The 18,178-nt window shown below is 35.9% G+C and overlaps 1 protein-coding gene across 1 annotated transcript in view; it reads right to left on the bottom strand.

Moving 5' to 3' along the window:
• LOC136256605 (uncharacterized) overlaps positions 1-18,178 on the bottom strand; it is a 118,064-nt gene that overhangs the window by 15,356 nt on the left and 84,530 nt on the right. Inside the window, exons 45-61 of the mRNA XM_066049588.1 lie at positions 14,363-14,527; positions 13,859-13,919; positions 13,701-13,806; positions 13,541-13,593; positions 13,366-13,492; positions 7,589-7,689; positions 6,785-6,896; positions 6,584-6,740; positions 6,453-6,519; positions 6,337-6,403; positions 6,192-6,289; positions 5,164-5,290; positions 5,070-5,111; positions 4,009-4,065; positions 2,652-2,700; positions 947-1,072; positions 702-901 (exon numbers count right to left, since the gene is read on the bottom strand). Coding sequence (XP_065905660.1) covers positions 711-901; positions 947-1,072; positions 2,652-2,700; positions 4,009-4,065; positions 5,070-5,111; positions 5,164-5,290; positions 6,192-6,289; positions 6,337-6,403; positions 6,453-6,519; positions 6,584-6,740; positions 6,785-6,896; positions 7,589-7,689; positions 13,366-13,492; positions 13,541-13,593; positions 13,701-13,806; positions 13,859-13,919; positions 14,363-14,527 — 1,706 coding nt within the window. The 3' untranslated portion in view covers positions 702-710. The remainder of the gene's footprint in view (positions 1-701; positions 902-946; positions 1,073-2,651; positions 2,701-4,008; positions 4,066-5,069; positions 5,112-5,163; positions 5,291-6,191; positions 6,290-6,336; positions 6,404-6,452; positions 6,520-6,583; positions 6,741-6,784; positions 6,897-7,588; positions 7,690-13,365; positions 13,493-13,540; positions 13,594-13,700; positions 13,807-13,858; positions 13,920-14,362; positions 14,528-18,178) is intronic.

Here is an 18,178-nt window from a genome sequence, read left to right on the forward strand (position 1 = left end):
GATATTTTGCAGGTGCCTGTTACTACTTTGGGCAAAGGTTGGTATACTTGAAGTGCATGTATATCCTACAGTGTAATCGTAATGTAATTAAAGCTGCACAATGTATTACAGGATGGTATGTCATTTATTGCCACAACACTTACACATAGACCCTTTGGGAGGTATCTAAGTTACTTAGACCCTTACTTAGACCATTTACTTGTTTATTATGCACACCAACATTGGTAGCGCTGGCAAAGCATCACCACCTGAAAATTAATTTTATAAGCCAGTGACTGTTGTCATGATTGGAGTGATGACTTGTTTCTACTACATTTCTCTGTTATAAGAAGCTGTGGAGAGTGTTAAGGCACAACAACTAAACAAAGGGTCTAAATAAATGGTCTAAATAAATTAGACTTCAGACCTGCACAGGGGCCTATATGTAATGAGCTGTAGTAGTGCCTTCACTTTGCTCAGGCACCACAACACAGGGCCATCAGGTTACTAAATTACGTAGACCTCTGAGACCTGAATTCTAACTATTACACTTAGATTGTAACTGTTAAGCAATAACAACTGTAACAAAATCTATAGAGATATATATATATATATCTAGAAGAAAATGTTACAAGTTACATTGTACAAATTATACAAAAAGTAAGAAAAGAAAAGAAAAGAAATATGGCTGGCATAAGTACATAACTAATTGAGTCACAAACTTTTATTGATTACAAGCTAGTGTCTTCTACAGCATCTTCATTGACTTGTATAAGCACAGCCTCTTTCTGGTGCTTTAAATACTGTGATGGTGATATTGGAGGAGATGTAGAACGTGTAAGATGGTGTTGCCAAGGAGATGTATAGTGAATTTCATCCATTTCATCAAAGTCATACTCATCAACAATACCAGGAGTGTTAACTGTACAAAGTATAATAAAATACTTGGGAAATTTTTACAACTCACAAATGGTATTTGGTGGTTCAGGTCTTGGAATGACAACAGATGTTGGAGTTGTATAATCATTGCAAATGACATTACTGTAACGTGCCAGAACATGTGCTCTGGTTTTCTCATCCATATTCTCAGGAACTATGTATACACAGATAAAACAAATACAAGGAATCAAGTAGGGGTCATAGAAATAAACAGTAATGAAACAAGGGAGATTGCGTAGCCCTACTTTTGAACTAATCTTGGAGCTTGTAAATAGTACAGTAATGATAAAGTAGGAATTAAGTGTCCACTAGTATAGCTGTGGGTGTACACCATCTCCTTTTCCAACAATTATGTTTTATTTGTATGACCACTACTCTAATTAAAAATTCATATTTTATTCATGTTTACTTTCTTATGTGACTGGTGAACCTGCACATAATGTATCAAAGAATGGTGCCAGGCATATCATAAACCAGTTTCATGTCTGAATGCCCTCCCCCCTTTCAACTTTTAATTACTGAAAGCAAAGTGGCCATTCTGCTTCATTTTCAGCTATCCTACATGCTGTAGCACTACAAAATGAACGAAAAATGCCTCTCCAGTTACTACTGACAGAAATTATTGACAATTTCCATTATTTGTAGTCAGCACAAGGAAACCATTACATGCACTATCTGCAAATCAACACCTACGCATTAGCAGAGAAAGAAATGAAACACAAAAGAGGACAAAAATAAGTCCATAACACATGCATTGTGGCTACAGCAGTAGGCAAAAAAAGGCATATCTCGGCATAATCAAACCTAAACTTCCTCTGGATTGACCCCAAAACTTTCAGCAAGTTGCTATCACAGCTTAAAATATTTCTATTTAACTGAATCTTCTATTGACTAACTAATTAGCTAGCTAGCTAACTAATTAAATGACTAATTAATTCCTTCAAACAAGCATAACTTGACTATGGCCAAAGCTATAGGCTTGATTTCTTCGTTGTTTGATGTTGCTTAGGGTCATGACGTGCTTTTCACCTACCACAGTAGCTAAAGTGGATACATCATGAATTTATGTTTGTCCACCCTTGTCTCCAATTTTTCTGTATGTATTGATTCATAGGCAGCACACAATGAACTTTTTATGCTGACTTAGGAAAAAGTGTCTAACTTTTTGTATTGACTGGATTGATTAAATAGGAAAGTGACCATTCGTCTTTGTTTCAGCTACATGTTTTGCCAGTTATACAGTGCTACAAATTAATGAAGAACAGTTTGTTTTGTGACACGTCTGGCATCATTCTTTCCTTTGATGCAGTATGAACAGGTTCACCAATTGCAGTTATGTTATGGAAAAAACAAGTACAAGGAAACATTATGAAATTTAAATTTGAGTAGGGATTGTCAAAATAATAACAATACACCTGAAGTTTTCAGTCATGGCTATATATACTATTGACAAGCTATAAGACTGAAGTAGGCATTAAATGTCCACTATATAGCTGCAGGTGTAGTAATTTCCCTTGTTTTGTTAACTTTTATTTCTATGATCCGTACTTGTTGGATTATTCCTTGTACTTGTTACATTTATTATTTTATTGGATTCGCATGCCTTATCTATATAGACTCCAAATATTACTGTAAAACTTTTTTAGATTTTAACAAAGTTCTCTAACATTAATTTGTATAACAATACCAAAACATAAACATATAACAGATAAAATATAATTCCTGCAACATACATGTTCCTTCTGTACTTTTCAATGTGCTTTTCAATGTGGATCCTTTCGTCTGTATAAAAAAATATAAACTTTACATACAATCCTGTGAATATTGTATCATTCGCATATCATTTTGTAGTTTTCATCTAAAAGTGCAGGTTAGAGACTTAGCATGAGGATCTTTGTGGATTTTAAAAACCAAGGTTTGTTGAGGTTTTTAAATGCAATATATGCACAGTCTCTAGCTAACTTAGAGGATGGGGTGTTTATATGGGAATATAGGTGGAGTCATTGTGGGATTGGATTTGGTGCTCCCTAAAGAGAAACTTGGATCACAGTGTTAAAGCAGTGAGAGTGAAGACAATGCCAGTCAACAAAAAAATTCATGGTGACAAGTTGTTACCAGTTTCCTGGCATCACAACAGTGTAAAAACAGGTGTTTTTGAAGATACGGCTTGAGGTGATTGTGATGGTGATGAGTTGTCACAAGTCGTTGTTTTTGGTGCCACAGCAGTAATGAAGACCAGGCACAGTTTTGAATACTGACCATACCCCCATTACAGATAGTGCAAAATAAGCTTACCCATCTAGATATTTGGTAAAGTTTAGTAAAAGACAAAACAAGCTTAAAATAGTCTAGAAAACAGATGGGTGCTAAATAGATTTTTTCCCATGACATCTCAGGACTTGTCTGTTCATTGTAACAAAATTAATGCAGCTACAATGATAGAGTCTATCTCTCATAACCCAAAATGCTTTTAGGTATGTTTATGTGGTTAAACTCATGACAGCTTGGGTGACTGGTCGCCCGCTGTGGGCCATTACCCCGCAATATACTTTGGAGAGCATAGCATTTCAATGATCAAAAGTGAGATTAGTTTGCAGTGCTTGAGGTTTTTCTGCTAGCAGGTCTCCAACCATTTTAAGGACCTGCTAGCAGGTCTCTTTGTGGACTTTACATTTACTTTCAAAGGTCAAAGCATAATATAGTATGTATACCATTATTTAAATATTGTAATGGCATGAAATGTGTGGCTACATGATGTGTAGACTGTGTAGTATTTTGCATATTTATTTATTTATTATTTATTGTCAAGTTTACCAGTTAGGCACTGGAGGGCAAAAACAGAAGGCAAAGCCTGTACTACCAGCCTAGGAGCCTAAGCAAAATCTTAAAGTATACTAAAATGAAATGGGCCAAATACATGCAGCAAGTAAAAAGTTAATGATGGTAACATAATGAAAATGTCTTGGAGTTTTGTATAAGGCCCATTATGCATCAGTGCAAAAGGCTGAATATTAATACTACGTGTATATAGTATCAACAGTTGATGTTTATCTGTAACACATGCTTCATACTTTACATTAAGCTACTTACAAAAGTAGAATATGCACGAGATAATGGAGAATCTCCAAGTTTAATCTTCTTCAAAAACTGAAAATGATTGTTAAAATAGTATTATATACACACACAAAACTTAATCATCAATTACAAACCATTATCAGAAGCCTATCACAAGGGATTTTTAAAGGGATCCCTAGCAACAGTATTAAAGTACTGATGCAGGGGTCTGGGTGTGCAGCCCTCAACCTTGAACATTTTTATATTTCGACAGATTTCCCTTTTCATGTATGTACAAACAACAGTAGTATTATTATGATGGTAAAACTATATATACATTACCCATTTAGTGGAGCTATACGCACGCACGCACGCACGCATGCACGCACGCACGCACGCACGCCCGCACGCACGCACGTACGCACGCACGCACACGCACGCACGCACACACACGCACGCACACACACACATACATGTACTGACAAAACCAGAATCTGCCACTCAAAATAATCATTGATTTAGTTTCTATCAAGGATCATTTTATGCACTCAATTCAAGTAATATAAATACAGTAGCTTGACTAACAGTATACAGTAGCTTGACTAACTCATGGCTTGACTAACAGTATAATCCCAGCCTCAGTTTTACTTAAATGGCCTATAATTTTAAACATCTTGTCTAAATATATATAACCATTCCCCAAGGGAAATGCAAAGCCCTTAAATTAAAACTCTTATGGTCATTTTACAACAGTAGGTTCCTTACTACATGGATATTTATATGAATGCTAAGTAATTTAACTACTCTATTAGAGTATCCCATTGTTTCAAAAATGCCCTCTTTCTGGATCCTTCTGAGCAAAGACATTTTGATACAAATTGTGCTGCACTGCATGCAGTTTCTCAGTACTTTTGTGCTATCAAGCTAATGGATCCTGCTGTAAGAAATTTATTCTCAAAGGTGGTTTCCCCAAATTCTTAAAACTCTTGCAAACTCTCTTGCTAATCCTCACTTATTCTAATAAAATGATCATTTGTTTTTAAACCATCCAATAGGTAAATATATACTACAAGACCATCTGTACTAATATAAATTACCGCTTCATTTCTCAGCACATAGAAAAACATAATGAAGAAACCCTGTAGAAAATGTAAGGTAAATTTTAATAGTTACACATTTACATATGTGTACCTGTAGTGAATTCAGTATTGTAAATATCCATGCAAAAGCCACTGCACTTTCATTGACAGCCAATAGTCCAAATACCCATGTGATCCCAAGTAGAGGAGTTACTATTATAGCTGCTTTAATCAACAATCTGTTGGAATGCATAGAGCAAATTACAAGTTCTTCTCTTCATAACATGTGTATCTCTTTTGAGATTAATAAATATTGATAAACCTTCAGCGAATAATGGATAAAACCATCAAAGAATTTAATGCTACTTGAATATCAGACTTTGCCTATGTGAACTCTATGCTTGCATTTGTAAGTGGAGTTTATAAATTTTAATTGTTTGTTTACTTTAATTACTGTATGACTGGTGAACCTGTATGTACCGCATCGAAAGAAAGAATGACCCCAGAATTATAATGCTTTTGTCTGAACACATGTTTCTTATTATCAATTACTGAAAGGTGAAGAGTGACCATTACACTTCATTCAGCTATGTTTTCAACCAGTTACACTGCATTACAAATAAATAACATTATGAGAAGCACCTCTGCAATCAATTCAGTTGCTATGGAAAGTACATGCATGGACAGTTCCTGTTACATGTAGGAAAGCCATCAGCATGCACTACCTCAAATTGACACATAGGTAAGTCCATGATGTGTGCAGTGTATGTACTCTGGTATGCCAAAAGGAACTTTTCAGGCTGAAGTGACATTTAACAGTGAAAACATCAAGCCCCTAGCCTTAACTGTTACTGTATGAGGCATCATGCAGTTAGCCAGTCATCACAAAATTTTAAAAAACATTGTAGAAATTTATTGGAAACTTGTCAGGTTGCACTGAAGGAACTCTGGAGCTTGTTTATGCCTAACCAATACTGCCAATAAAGGCACTATCAACGTATTGTGAGGCTGGTTTCTGGTCAGTATTTCTTTTGTGGAAAGTTGCAAACTTCTGTGATCCCAGTACTATCTTACTGTATGATAATGCACATGTCACATGCATACCAGAAGTACAATACATGTGTCTAGATTAATACTTACTTCACTGTTTCCAATGCAGACACTTCAGCAACACTCAGCGTTCTGCGCTTACTTGCAAATACATTGTAGAGGATTATAAATAAGAAAAATAAATTAACCTGTGTATTTTAAGCATTAATAATGCATTCTTACAACAATGAATCACCAATATTATCAGTAACATGGGACCAATAAATGCCCAAATTGCTCCCTTTTCTTCAGATATCCAACACCTAATACAAAAGCGTATCAATTAATTAGATAATAATTAATCTTAAGTACCTGTCATTAATACCATACTGCTCATGTGATACTGCTGCTGATACAGCAACAATGGGAATAGGTAGTCCTAAAAAATGTATGGTTATGTAAAATTAATTCTGGAAGATTCAACTCATGCCAGTTGAACTTACCCCATCCAAAAATCATAAAGAATGTCCTACTTTTAAGAAGTCCTTGGTAAAACAAAAAATTTAATGTTACAAAAAGCAGGATTCCTTCACACAGCATCCAGCTGAATGCAGCCATGAAGAAGTAGTGAAGTAAGATGGCAACGGTGAGACAGCTAGCCTTTAAATGGAGGTAAAACCCATACACTATTGATATGTACTTACCCTGTATTCACTGGCTGTTTCAATTCCACTAACAAATGTTAGAAGTCCAAGTAGTAAAGCAATAGAAAGATTCAAGTGGACGAAATGATGTACTTGATTAAAAACTTGCTTCCTGTACACAGTGTGTATCCACAGAACGTTATAAAGCTGCTCTTACACACAGTACTGTAGTGTCTAGTTGATAAGTGCACATATTATTTAAGGGCATATTATATATTAAGTGTATACTTGTCCCTTGTATACTGTGCAAGGCACAAATTTCATGTAGAACATGGCCAGTAATAACTATGATTTCACTATGCTTACCAAGCAAATAGTCTTCTGCAGTATGGAACTCATGCTTCACATGAAAGATTTACACAGGAACATTTTGTACTTTAAACAATACAACTGCTAGGAGTTTTAGGGATCATAGAGATAAAAAGCAGTAAAGCAAGTGAGGCCGCCTGTGCCTGAATATATCCTTTACTATTGTTCTACTTCAATCCATGCCCATGATCCCTAAAAGGCCCAATTAGGGATCAAACTTTGACTAGGTTATCTTCCGGTCTAGGTGACCTCACTTGTTTCACTACTTTTCACATCCATGAACCATAAGTGAACTGTAAATTCCTAATTGTGCATGTGGTGACTACAAATCACACCACCCCAAGAGAGGGAATCCATAAACGCTTATTACAATGTTTTTTTATTGCCCGCATGAGTTTGTTCTCAATTACATTTAATATCTTTTGGGAAGTTCTATTAGTACGATGCACTTTACAACCAGACTTTACAATATATAATATATGGAGTAAAGCATACCTTAGCACAATCAAAACAATAATAGTAAATAAAAGACAGACAATTGATATTCCACATCCGATGTAGCTGACAATAGACAGTGCTTTTGATCCTGTTGTGTCCTATTATAACAACAATGCATGCATTACTATTATGGTATGCAATGTGTGCAAAAATGTATGGACACTACTATCTGCTCAATTAGTTTGAATGAGTTTACAAGTCAGGATACATCATCAGCCACATCATAACTAAATACTAGAGCCTTCAATCAAGTTGTTGGAAGTGGGTACAAAAATGACAGAAAATTTCTTTGTGTAATACACAACATACAAAATCACTGAAGTGCTACACACTATGCAGTGGCAGATCTAGAAACTTTCAGAGGGGATTTCTGGTTCAGAAAGTTTTCAATAACTGTAATCCCAGACTGGGCCCCGGTGAATGTTAACTTGATAGCTCAATGGCCTATAGCTAGATCTATGGTGTAAACTATTTAAACTAGCAATGAATCAGTAAACATCACTCCACAACATTGCCTCACAGTTGAATCTTACCAATTCAGGCCTTCGCAGAAAGTTTAGAAGCAAAACAGCACTCATACTCATTAAAACGATAATTATTTTTAACATGCTTAGATACCGTAATGGCATTTTCAGCGATTTCAAAGGCAAAAGTATGACGTTTGGCCAGTAGAACAAGTCCCAATATAATACACTGTGCATAACTCTTGGTGATTTTATCACCCATACAAATCATAAATAAATTTGGGGCATGTGCACTATTTTTAGAGGGGATTTCAGCTGAAACCATAGCAACCCCTATATCCGCCACTGCTATGTGCAAAGAAATGGGACACAATGAAGGGCAAAGGTGATGTATTAGTTGTACATCCTGTGGTATACTAAATGGAATAGACATCTAATCAGGGGCGGAGAACAGTATTCAAAAGTGGGGGGGGGGGAAAGTCATGTGGGGTGGCTGTAAGTTACATAGTGTTTTAAAATCATTAACTGTACCTTAGTGTGCAAAGCTAGGGTCCGAAACGTGAAAAATTGATATCCTCCAATCAACTATCTAACTATTGTCATGTGTTAGGCTAAATGTAACTTAAATAACACCAGCGTGGCAGCCAAGCTTGTCACTTTCTTCTGGTAGAAAACGGTACAAATGTCTTAAAATCACATGATTTTTTGTTGCAGCAGTTTGTAGGGTTTTTCGTGTGCCACAATATTCACTCTCAACATTGTTCAAGTAGTCTGTCATCAACTTAAAGTACTGGTGGTTTGATTTTATTAGTCAGTTTCTGGTGGCAGCATGATCTGTGCAGCTTTTTGGCGACAGACAAAATATTTCTTCCTCTGGAGCACAGGACAAGCAGAGCAGCAACTGCGCCGTGGATCAGCAATGACCAGTACTAGGTAAAGTACCTGCATGCGGAGCATGGTTATAATTGAAGCTTGTTAGCCATCTGGCTGAGCCATTTATATGCTGAAATTTGGCCAAAACGATGTGATTTTTGCAAACAAATACCAGAATGGTTGATACATCAGTGAGATAGTCTCCAACAGCAAGGATACGAAGCTTATAAACACCTAACAATACGGCTATCTTGCCCAATGCATGAAATAGGTACTCACGTGATCGATATTCAAATCTCGAAAAATACAACCACAATCTATTTCAATGACCTTAAAATCACTTGGAATCAAGTGACAATCAGTTTATGTGCATTACGTTCAGTATCTTGATTAGCCCACCAGTCTAAGACTCTCCCTATGATGCCATCACAGCATAACACACACCTGCACTGGCCCAGACCACGCCCGAGCGAATAATTAGCAGAAATATTTACAAAAGGAGCACACTGCATCAGAAATGAAAGCAATTTCATGGGTATCGTTACGATTTGAATTTCGATCACGTGAGTGTCTATTTCATGCATTGGATTGCTCTATACGTTTCTGCTCTGTAGAAGTAAATGCTGGTCTCTTTGGCTTGATTATCTCTCAGGTACATCAACTAGGTGACTGTCTTGATGCACGGGTTCAGTTACGATCCAAGTTTCACTCTAGGAGCCATCAAGAGCAACTTCAATCTGCCAATCCTTTGTTCGATGAACTTCCTCCTAACATGCGTTCCTCAGTCATGTTGGCTCAGGAGAAGGGTGCATCGAATTGGCTCTCTTGTCTTCCACTGAAGTCGCATAATTTTGTGCTTCATAAAACTGCTTTTTGTGATGCAATTGCGCTTCACTATCATTGGCTACCATCTGCCTGCCCTACTTCCTGTGCCTGTGGTCACTCTTTTACCATAGAACATGCTCTGTTTTGTCCAAAGTCTCTGAGACATAATGAAGTGCGTGATCTAACTGCCAATTTACTTTCCGAGGTCTGTAACAATGTTGTCATTGAACCCCACCTTCAGCCTTTCTCTGGTGAGACCCTTCAATACAAAACAGCTAATTGTGATGATAATGCAAGGCTTGAAATTGCAGCTAATGGTTTTTGGGGAGGACGATTTGAGAGGTCATACTTTGATGTCAGAATTTTTAACCCTAGTGAACCCTCAAATCAACCCCTATACTCTACATACCGACGTCATGACAAGGAAAAGAGACGTGGATACCAACAACGGGTTCATGAAGTAGAGAATGCCTCATTTACTCCGTTAATGTTTACTACTACTGGTGGAATTGGTGATGCTGCTACTCAGTTTTATAAGAGATTGGCCAACCTTTTGAGTGCAAAGCACAGTCTTTCTTATGGAATAGTGATGGGATGGCTGAGATGTAAATTAAGCTTCTCTTTGTTGAGGTCTGCAATTATGTGCATTCGTGGTGCCAGGTCCAGTTGCGCTGTCCCATTGCTGAGGTACCGATTGCTGTGCAGGTCGTTGAGGCCCATATTTAAGATAACTTGTTTATTATGTACTGTTTTATCTTATGTCATTAATTAGAGTAAAAAAAAAAGAAAAGAAAGAGATAACCGTATTGTTAGGTGTTTATAAGCTTTGTATCCTTGCTGTTGGAGACTATCTCACTGATGTATCAACCATTCTGGTATTTGTTTGCACAAATCGCGTTGTTTTGGCCGAATTTCAGCATATAGATGGCTCAGCCAGATGGTTAACAAGCTTCAATTATAACCATGCTCCGCATGCAGGTACTTTACCTAGTACTGGTCATTGCTGACCCACGGCGCAGTTGCTGATCTGCTTGTCCTGTGCTCCAGCGGAAGAAACATTTTGTCTGTCGCCAAAAAGTTGCACAGATCGTGCTGCCACCAGAAACTGACTAATAAAATCAAACCACCAATACTTTGAGTTGATGACAGACTACTTGAACAATGTTGAGAGTGAATATCGTGGCATACAAAGAACCTTACAAACTGCTGCAACGAAAAATCACGTGATTTTAAGACATTTGTACCATTTTCTACCAGAAGAAAGTGACAAACTTGGCTGCCACGCTGGTGTTATTTAAGTTACACTTAGCCTAACACATGACAATAGTTAGATAGTTGATTGGAAGATATCGATTTTTCATGTTGCGGACCCTAGCAAAGCACACTAGCATGCAAAGTATGTCAATACTAGGGGGTCTGGGGCATGCCCCCACAGGAAAATTTTGAAATTTGAATGCTTTGAGATTGAATCTGAGAGCATTTTCAGTGGTATATGTGTACTTGAATATGGCAATGACTATCATTAAGACACTGTACAATTAAATGCACCAGTAATTGAAGGCATTTCAGATAGGCTCATGCTCTTGATTACGTATAGATATATGTGTTAATGAAGATATATTGAATTAATTGCATAGCAGGACCAACTCATTTGATTCCACTGAATGTTCTATTAGAGTAGTTAGGTGACTGCTCTATTAGAGTATATCGATCTTCTGCATTCTCAGCACTGATTCATGCAGTATTCCATTCATGCAAAACCTTTAGTTAGTACAAATCCCAGTAAATCAAGCTAAAGTAAGTTGGCTAATGACTACAGTGGTTGCTTTACTTTGGCAACTGGGAATTGAAAAAAGTGAAGGGACACTGCCCCTCCACTGTTGAAAGTGGGGGGGGGGGGGGCAGTTGCCCCCTCTGCCCCTCCTATTTCTCCACCCTTGCATCTATGTTAAAGAATCAGCCCTTTAGCATCATCCATTATTGAGTTATGCTTTTCTGAAGGCATAGTTAGTAAGCAAGCAAGTGAGCAGTGTGGGCAAGTTACTTTTTAATAGTAACTAGTTACATATTACATATTACACATATTACTTGCAACTGAACTATTTAGTTACAGTTACATCAGGGGCGGAGGAAGTAGTTGATATGAAGGGGGGGGGGGGGGGTTGGGCTGACCCAGACTTATGGAAATGATCTACATTGTCTCTGGTTTTGTAAGGTGAGACCAAAAAAAAGAAAAAAAGGTCACAACCAGCTGACAATAACTGCCCACCTCACCAGCTACGAATTATACTGATAAACTACATAAAATCTGTACATAGCTCACTACACACTGCTCTAATACTATGATTGCTTTATTAGAGTGACTGCTCTATTAGAGTATCTCGATCTTGATCACCGTTTTCAGCCCCACTCCAAGAAGACTAATTTCGTGTGATATCTTTCTGAGGGGGGCTTCAGCCCCCTAACCCCCCCTTTCCCGCCGCCTATGAGTTACATATTACATTATAATAATATTACATATTATTAATTATAATAATATGTAATATTATTATATTACATATTATTACTAATATGTAATATTATTATATTACATATTATTAATAATATGTAATATTATTATATTACATATTACATATGTTAATTGTAATAATATTACATATTATATTATTTGTGTCCACAGCCTTAAGCTGTCACGTGTGAAACTACCGCTTTATCACGTGACATGATTGCGGTGTTGGACAATGTGCGAATCTTGGTTATAAGTAAGAAGCTGGTGAATAAGCTTCATTCAGTAGGCTTCATCACTTCGTTGTGGCTAGACATTACTCAGTGGACTACTAATGAGATTAGTAACTTCGTTACTTGTAGTAATATTATTACATAAAATTGGATTCGTTACAGTAACTATATTACTTAGGTAACGCGTTACATTTGTAAGTAAAGTAACTTGAGTCATATTACCTGTTTTTATAGCGTATTTCGTTATATTACTTAGTTACCACAAAAGTAATAATATTACATAACGCGTTACATATGTAACGCATTACTCCCAACACTCCAAGTGAGCTAGTTGGTTAGTTAGATAGCAAGTCAGTCATTAGACATTTCCAACAAATAAGTTTTTTGAAGCATTTCAGGTAATTTTAACACTTATTTGACTTTTTTTCTGGTTGATATTTTTGATAACAAAAAAATGTAAACCTTTATAATCCCTAGTGCTGAAACAATTATTCGGTTATTTGACAATTTGGTCAGCATGACACTATTCAATTCATTAACACACTATTCAAGTAATCTTTAACACTTCATACACTGCATTCAGATGGAAAATCCAGCCTTGAAACTTAAGATTGTGAATGAAGTGATGTATCTATGCTGTAAAATTCTGTTTTAGAAAATATAGAAATAACTCTTAGGCTTTACCTTGCTCCCAAACAAAAGGTTTCAGTACTTATTCAATACAAGTATAGGCTAAAGAATAATCGAATATTCGGTCGTTTTGTTCACAACTATTCTAATGGTAAAAATGACTACTCATTTCAGCACTACTATGCAGTACTACTGTACTGTATGATACAGTAATATAAAGTCACAATTTATAAGGACACTTACTCCTGTTGCATCCACTAGAACAGCAAAACTAGTCAAGTGTTCAGATCTACACTGAACAAATGTTCTGTTAGTTGTGCGGAGCTGAGAAATACCATCAGTTGAAAAACTTCCACTTTGGTCAGCAGTACTATAAATATATAATATACAATTTACCCAAAACAACACAAACACATACTTAGAAAACTCAAAGAATTCACAACGAGGGTTAAAGCGAGTTTGGTTTCCTGGCTGAAAGTAAAAGAAGAGTTACATAGGATTATATTATACAGACCATATCATTGTAAATCAGTTTTATTATATTCAGTCTAGTTGTCACACATGAAAGTTATGCTTACTGGACCAATGTTAAAAGACAGTAGTACTGTTTCACCGCCAAGATCTGTCCTGGTTTGTGTTTGATTAGATATTTGACTGGATAATAAGAAACTTTCTACCCTTTCCCTACAGAAGTAAATATCAAACATGATGTGACAATTAAATAACAGCTACACACCCATCATCAGTTGGTAGACGTGTATTTCTGGCAATAATGAAGATAACTGGGACACTGGTACCTAGGAAAATAAAGATCCACACTAAAGACAATGTAGGGGGTTACAAAGATTCCAATAAACTCTTTATTTGGGATCAGCCTTATAATTACATTAAGCATTTAAATTTGGTGAAGCTTTAATAACTTGTAAAATAATGGGTGACCATCAAGGATTTGTGTACCCTAAATAAGTACAGAATTTGCTATAGGTAATAATGAACAATGATGCATAAGCTACCATTTACAGTAACAGACTTGTCACACGGATAAACACAAACACGACCACAGAAGACTGAACCAGCAATGCAACAAACTTTGCCTAGATAACAGTTTTATGATTAAAAATTTAGATTTCAGGACTAAGTTAAGTCTTTTGCAATGTGGAATAGTTTTGATTAATCACTAGTAAATGTTCTGTTGCAATGAAAAGAGATCGTCTAAGGATATTGTATTATACTATCACACCTTCTTCAGCAATCTGATTTGTAATAACAGAGGATGGAATTTGAATCATAGGTGTCATGTTTCCAAACATCATAAAAACACTATTAGAAGATGAGTCAGGTGGAGGAAACTCAACAGTGCTGACATTCTTCAAATTTTCTTGAGTTGCAATTTGTGCTCCAACAACTAGTAATAATAGAAATACTGTAAAACTAGATCTGTTGGCAGTAAATAATTATAGTATGGCATGCACCAGTAATTTATTTGCTACACCCACAATTTGTTTCAAGCTAGTATTAATATACTTACAGTATCCATACAAACAACCAATCTGTGAAAAGGGTGCGGCCTTCAAAAGCCTTAGTGAGAAATCAACGGTATGATGTTAGTTTTAATAATCCCTGTGCCTTATTAGCATTAACATCACCTAACCTCTCATTTCATAATCTTTTCATCCAAGCTTTAGAAGGCTACACCCCTTGGCTGTTTTATGTGAATTTCATTTCTTTTTGTACTTTATATGACCATAAAGCCAGCCTATGCTTTGGGGTTTGTTTTTCCCAAATTTCTACATATCTACAGACACATTGATGATTATTGAAGACAGAAGTTAAAGTTTTGGCCACGAAAATTTAATTATATGTTTCTGGTTCCCTTCCTAATCATTTTTTTTGTTGAATGAATTGTGCAATCACCATACAATCATTTATATTAATTATTTTACATCTGTTGAAAAGTTTTCGTGTTTTATAAACACTCAAAATATTCTTTATAAATTAAAGATGCACTAGCTTTATATATTAACTTTGTTTTTTCATGGACATGCTATGTCAAACGTAGTGTACCACATCAAAAAGTTGCAAAAAGTTGCAAAAAAAACAACAACAAAAATCAAAGACAAGACAAGCTTGGTCATCTGGTCAATTTTGGGTAATTGGCAAATAAATTTAGCATTTATTGTAATTTAAAGTACTTTGCGTGGGTGAGATCTAAGCAAAAGTGTGTTTTATTTCCCATAATACATTCAAGTGTGCTTTACTTTTCTTTTGCGTCACAATAAAATACAGTTATATGCATTGGTTTGCAAAACAAAGAACAGTTACATTGTTTACAAAATATTTATGAAAACAATATCATGTGCGTAACATTTAATTTCTGTTTGCCAAAAGTAGCTCAAAAGATACTATTTATTTGTTTTCCTGTACTACAGTACATAGACACTTACCGATTGTCTGATGACTGAAAATCAATATGGTTTGAGTTCACAAAATAAAAAAGCTCTGAACAAGATGACAAGACCATACTTTAAACCAGTTAAAGTACTATTATGCTTGTACAATATGAAAATAAAAGCACTTGGACATGGTCTCAAGCCTAATATAGCACTTGACTTTGCCTTGTGCTTTATTAGTCTCTCGCCCATGCCCTCATGCTTTTATTTTCATATTGTATGTGTGGCTGTTATTTAATGTGTATTCTAATAGATTGCACATTTTGTGAGAAATTCTAATAGAATGCACATAGAATGTTCTAGATTTTCCATTGGTAGATCTATTGTAAACTTTACTATTAGGCAGCTTTAAAAGTGCAAGTGCATGATTGCCCAAATTGAAAATTTCCTAAATCTGAAATTACCAACTGTGGAAAGTTACAAAAACAGAAACTTTAGGCAAGTAAAATATTGCCATAAAAGAGCTCCATTATAATTATATGTATTATAATATGTGCACAAAGACATTGTGTATACAAATATACATTCACTGATTGTTTATCCAGTTTAGCTTTAGAGTCTTTAAAAGGTCATGGCTGACTGAGTGTACATATAGTGTATTAAGTATACTTAATAGTAGAGATCTACCTCAAAGATAGTGATAAGACATTATTATTGTGTGCCTAGAAAATTTCCAACTGCTTATATGACTGACACACCAGCACTTGATTGGTGCTACAGTGACAATTAGAAATCCTGAAACAAGGAAATGAACTGGTAAATTATCAATTTAAAATGAAATACAGTAAATAGGAATCCATGCAAACTGACAGTCTCATTACCCAAACCCTCCCTCAAATAAGCTTATAAATGTCCATTGGATGGGTACTTATGATCTCTATTATTTCACTTGAAGAATGACTGAAATACACTGTAGTAAACTGGGATCACCAAAATTGCCAGTTTTGATAGTTGCCAAAAAATTTGCAATGTTCAGTTTAGCAATTTGAAAATTGTCAGAATTGTTAGTTTGAGAATTGCCACCCATGCTGAACAATTTTACCAAATTTGAATAATAAAACCAAGCAATTTTTATAAGACTATATATTGACATTAGTCTAAATCAGAAATTTCTAGAATTGGCTTGTTCAAGAATTGACAACTTTGACAATAATTGCTAGTTTGATATATGCCAAAATTGGCTAATTGAAAGAATTATTAAAATTGACAAATCAGTAATTACCAAAATTAGTATTAATAATCTAGGTATGTGAAAGGTTACTACAGGTTGGCTTTGTCTCATAGCTGGATGTGACACAATTATTTGCAAGGGCCAGAAAAACGTGATCATGATACATGATGGTGTGTTGTGCATCAACAGTGTGTTGTGCATCCAAGTATATAAAGTTGGTGTGGGTGTGTGACAGACAAGTGTGCATCATACCGGAACTAATTAAGAAGATATCATTTTTATGCATCTCTAGCTGTTTTACTGTGCATACCCCTTGGGGTAGGGCATCTTTTGATCCATAGGGGGCACAGGAGGCATGTGCCACCCCTCCACTAAAAATTACACATAATAGAGCAGTCAGTAAATACTCTAGTAGAAGAATCTTAATAGTGTTATACATGGTGATTGATCTATTAGAGTATATACTGACTGCTCTATTACATGTAATTTTTAGTGGAGGGGTGGCACATGCCTCCTGTGCCCCCCCCCTCTGGATCAAAATATGCCAGAAAAACAGCTAGTTTCGCTTCTTACTTATAGGTGCATAAAAATGGCATCTTCTTGTGCTGACAACATATTGGTGATTGTTCTATTACATTATGTGAATTTTGTAATTGTCATTTCACACTACTGTACTTGCATCTGTAGCACCAACCATGGGCACACTAAGCTATACAGCCTGCTAGGAAAATTTTCCAAAATAAAATTCACTAAGTCTTGGTCCTTCATATGTCATTCTTATAATGACAATTAATTTAGGGTCATAGCTAAAGTCATGATCCCTACATGCAGCTCTTGATTAATGTAGAACACTTAGAAAGTATGATTAATTAGAATTATGCATAAAACCACTCTACATCAAAATCTCAGTCCTGAAACAAGTAAAGTGTGTACCTAGGGGGCTGTGCCCCCCAGATCCCCTGCTTTATTTAGATACCTACTAGTCTGGCCATGGTGCACCTTTGGCTAACCTATTACAGAGTTCAGCTAGGTAGTATAAGCTATTGGAAGGTTCAGCTCCATAATAAACCCATTCAATCAGGGGTTAATATTACAATGCTCTGTTAGGTAAAAGCAGCAACAGCCACAGCAGTAGCTAAAAATTCACCTGTGGAATTGTACATTCACCTACATTTAGAAAAGTAATACGATAATGAAAAGCAAGCCATATACAGGCAGGCTTTGGGGATTACATATACAACTAAAAGACTAAATCAAATACAGTCAAGTTGTGAAAAGGGGTGAAGCCATCAAAAGCAATCTGATAGTCTGATTTCTAACAAATTTTGGTGAACCATCAGTGATAAATTTTGTGAACTTTTAGTCAGTGCTGCTTGCTTTCACTGCCCGATCTAAGATTTCCAAAACTTCAATAACCAGTGATAATATTAAATAA

Source organism: Dysidea avara, chromosome 5, assembly GCF_963678975.1.
Source record: "Dysidea avara chromosome 5, odDysAvar1.4, whole genome shotgun sequence".
Classification (NCBI taxonomy): Eukaryota; Metazoa; Porifera; class Demospongiae; order Dictyoceratida; family Dysideidae; genus Dysidea; species Dysidea avara.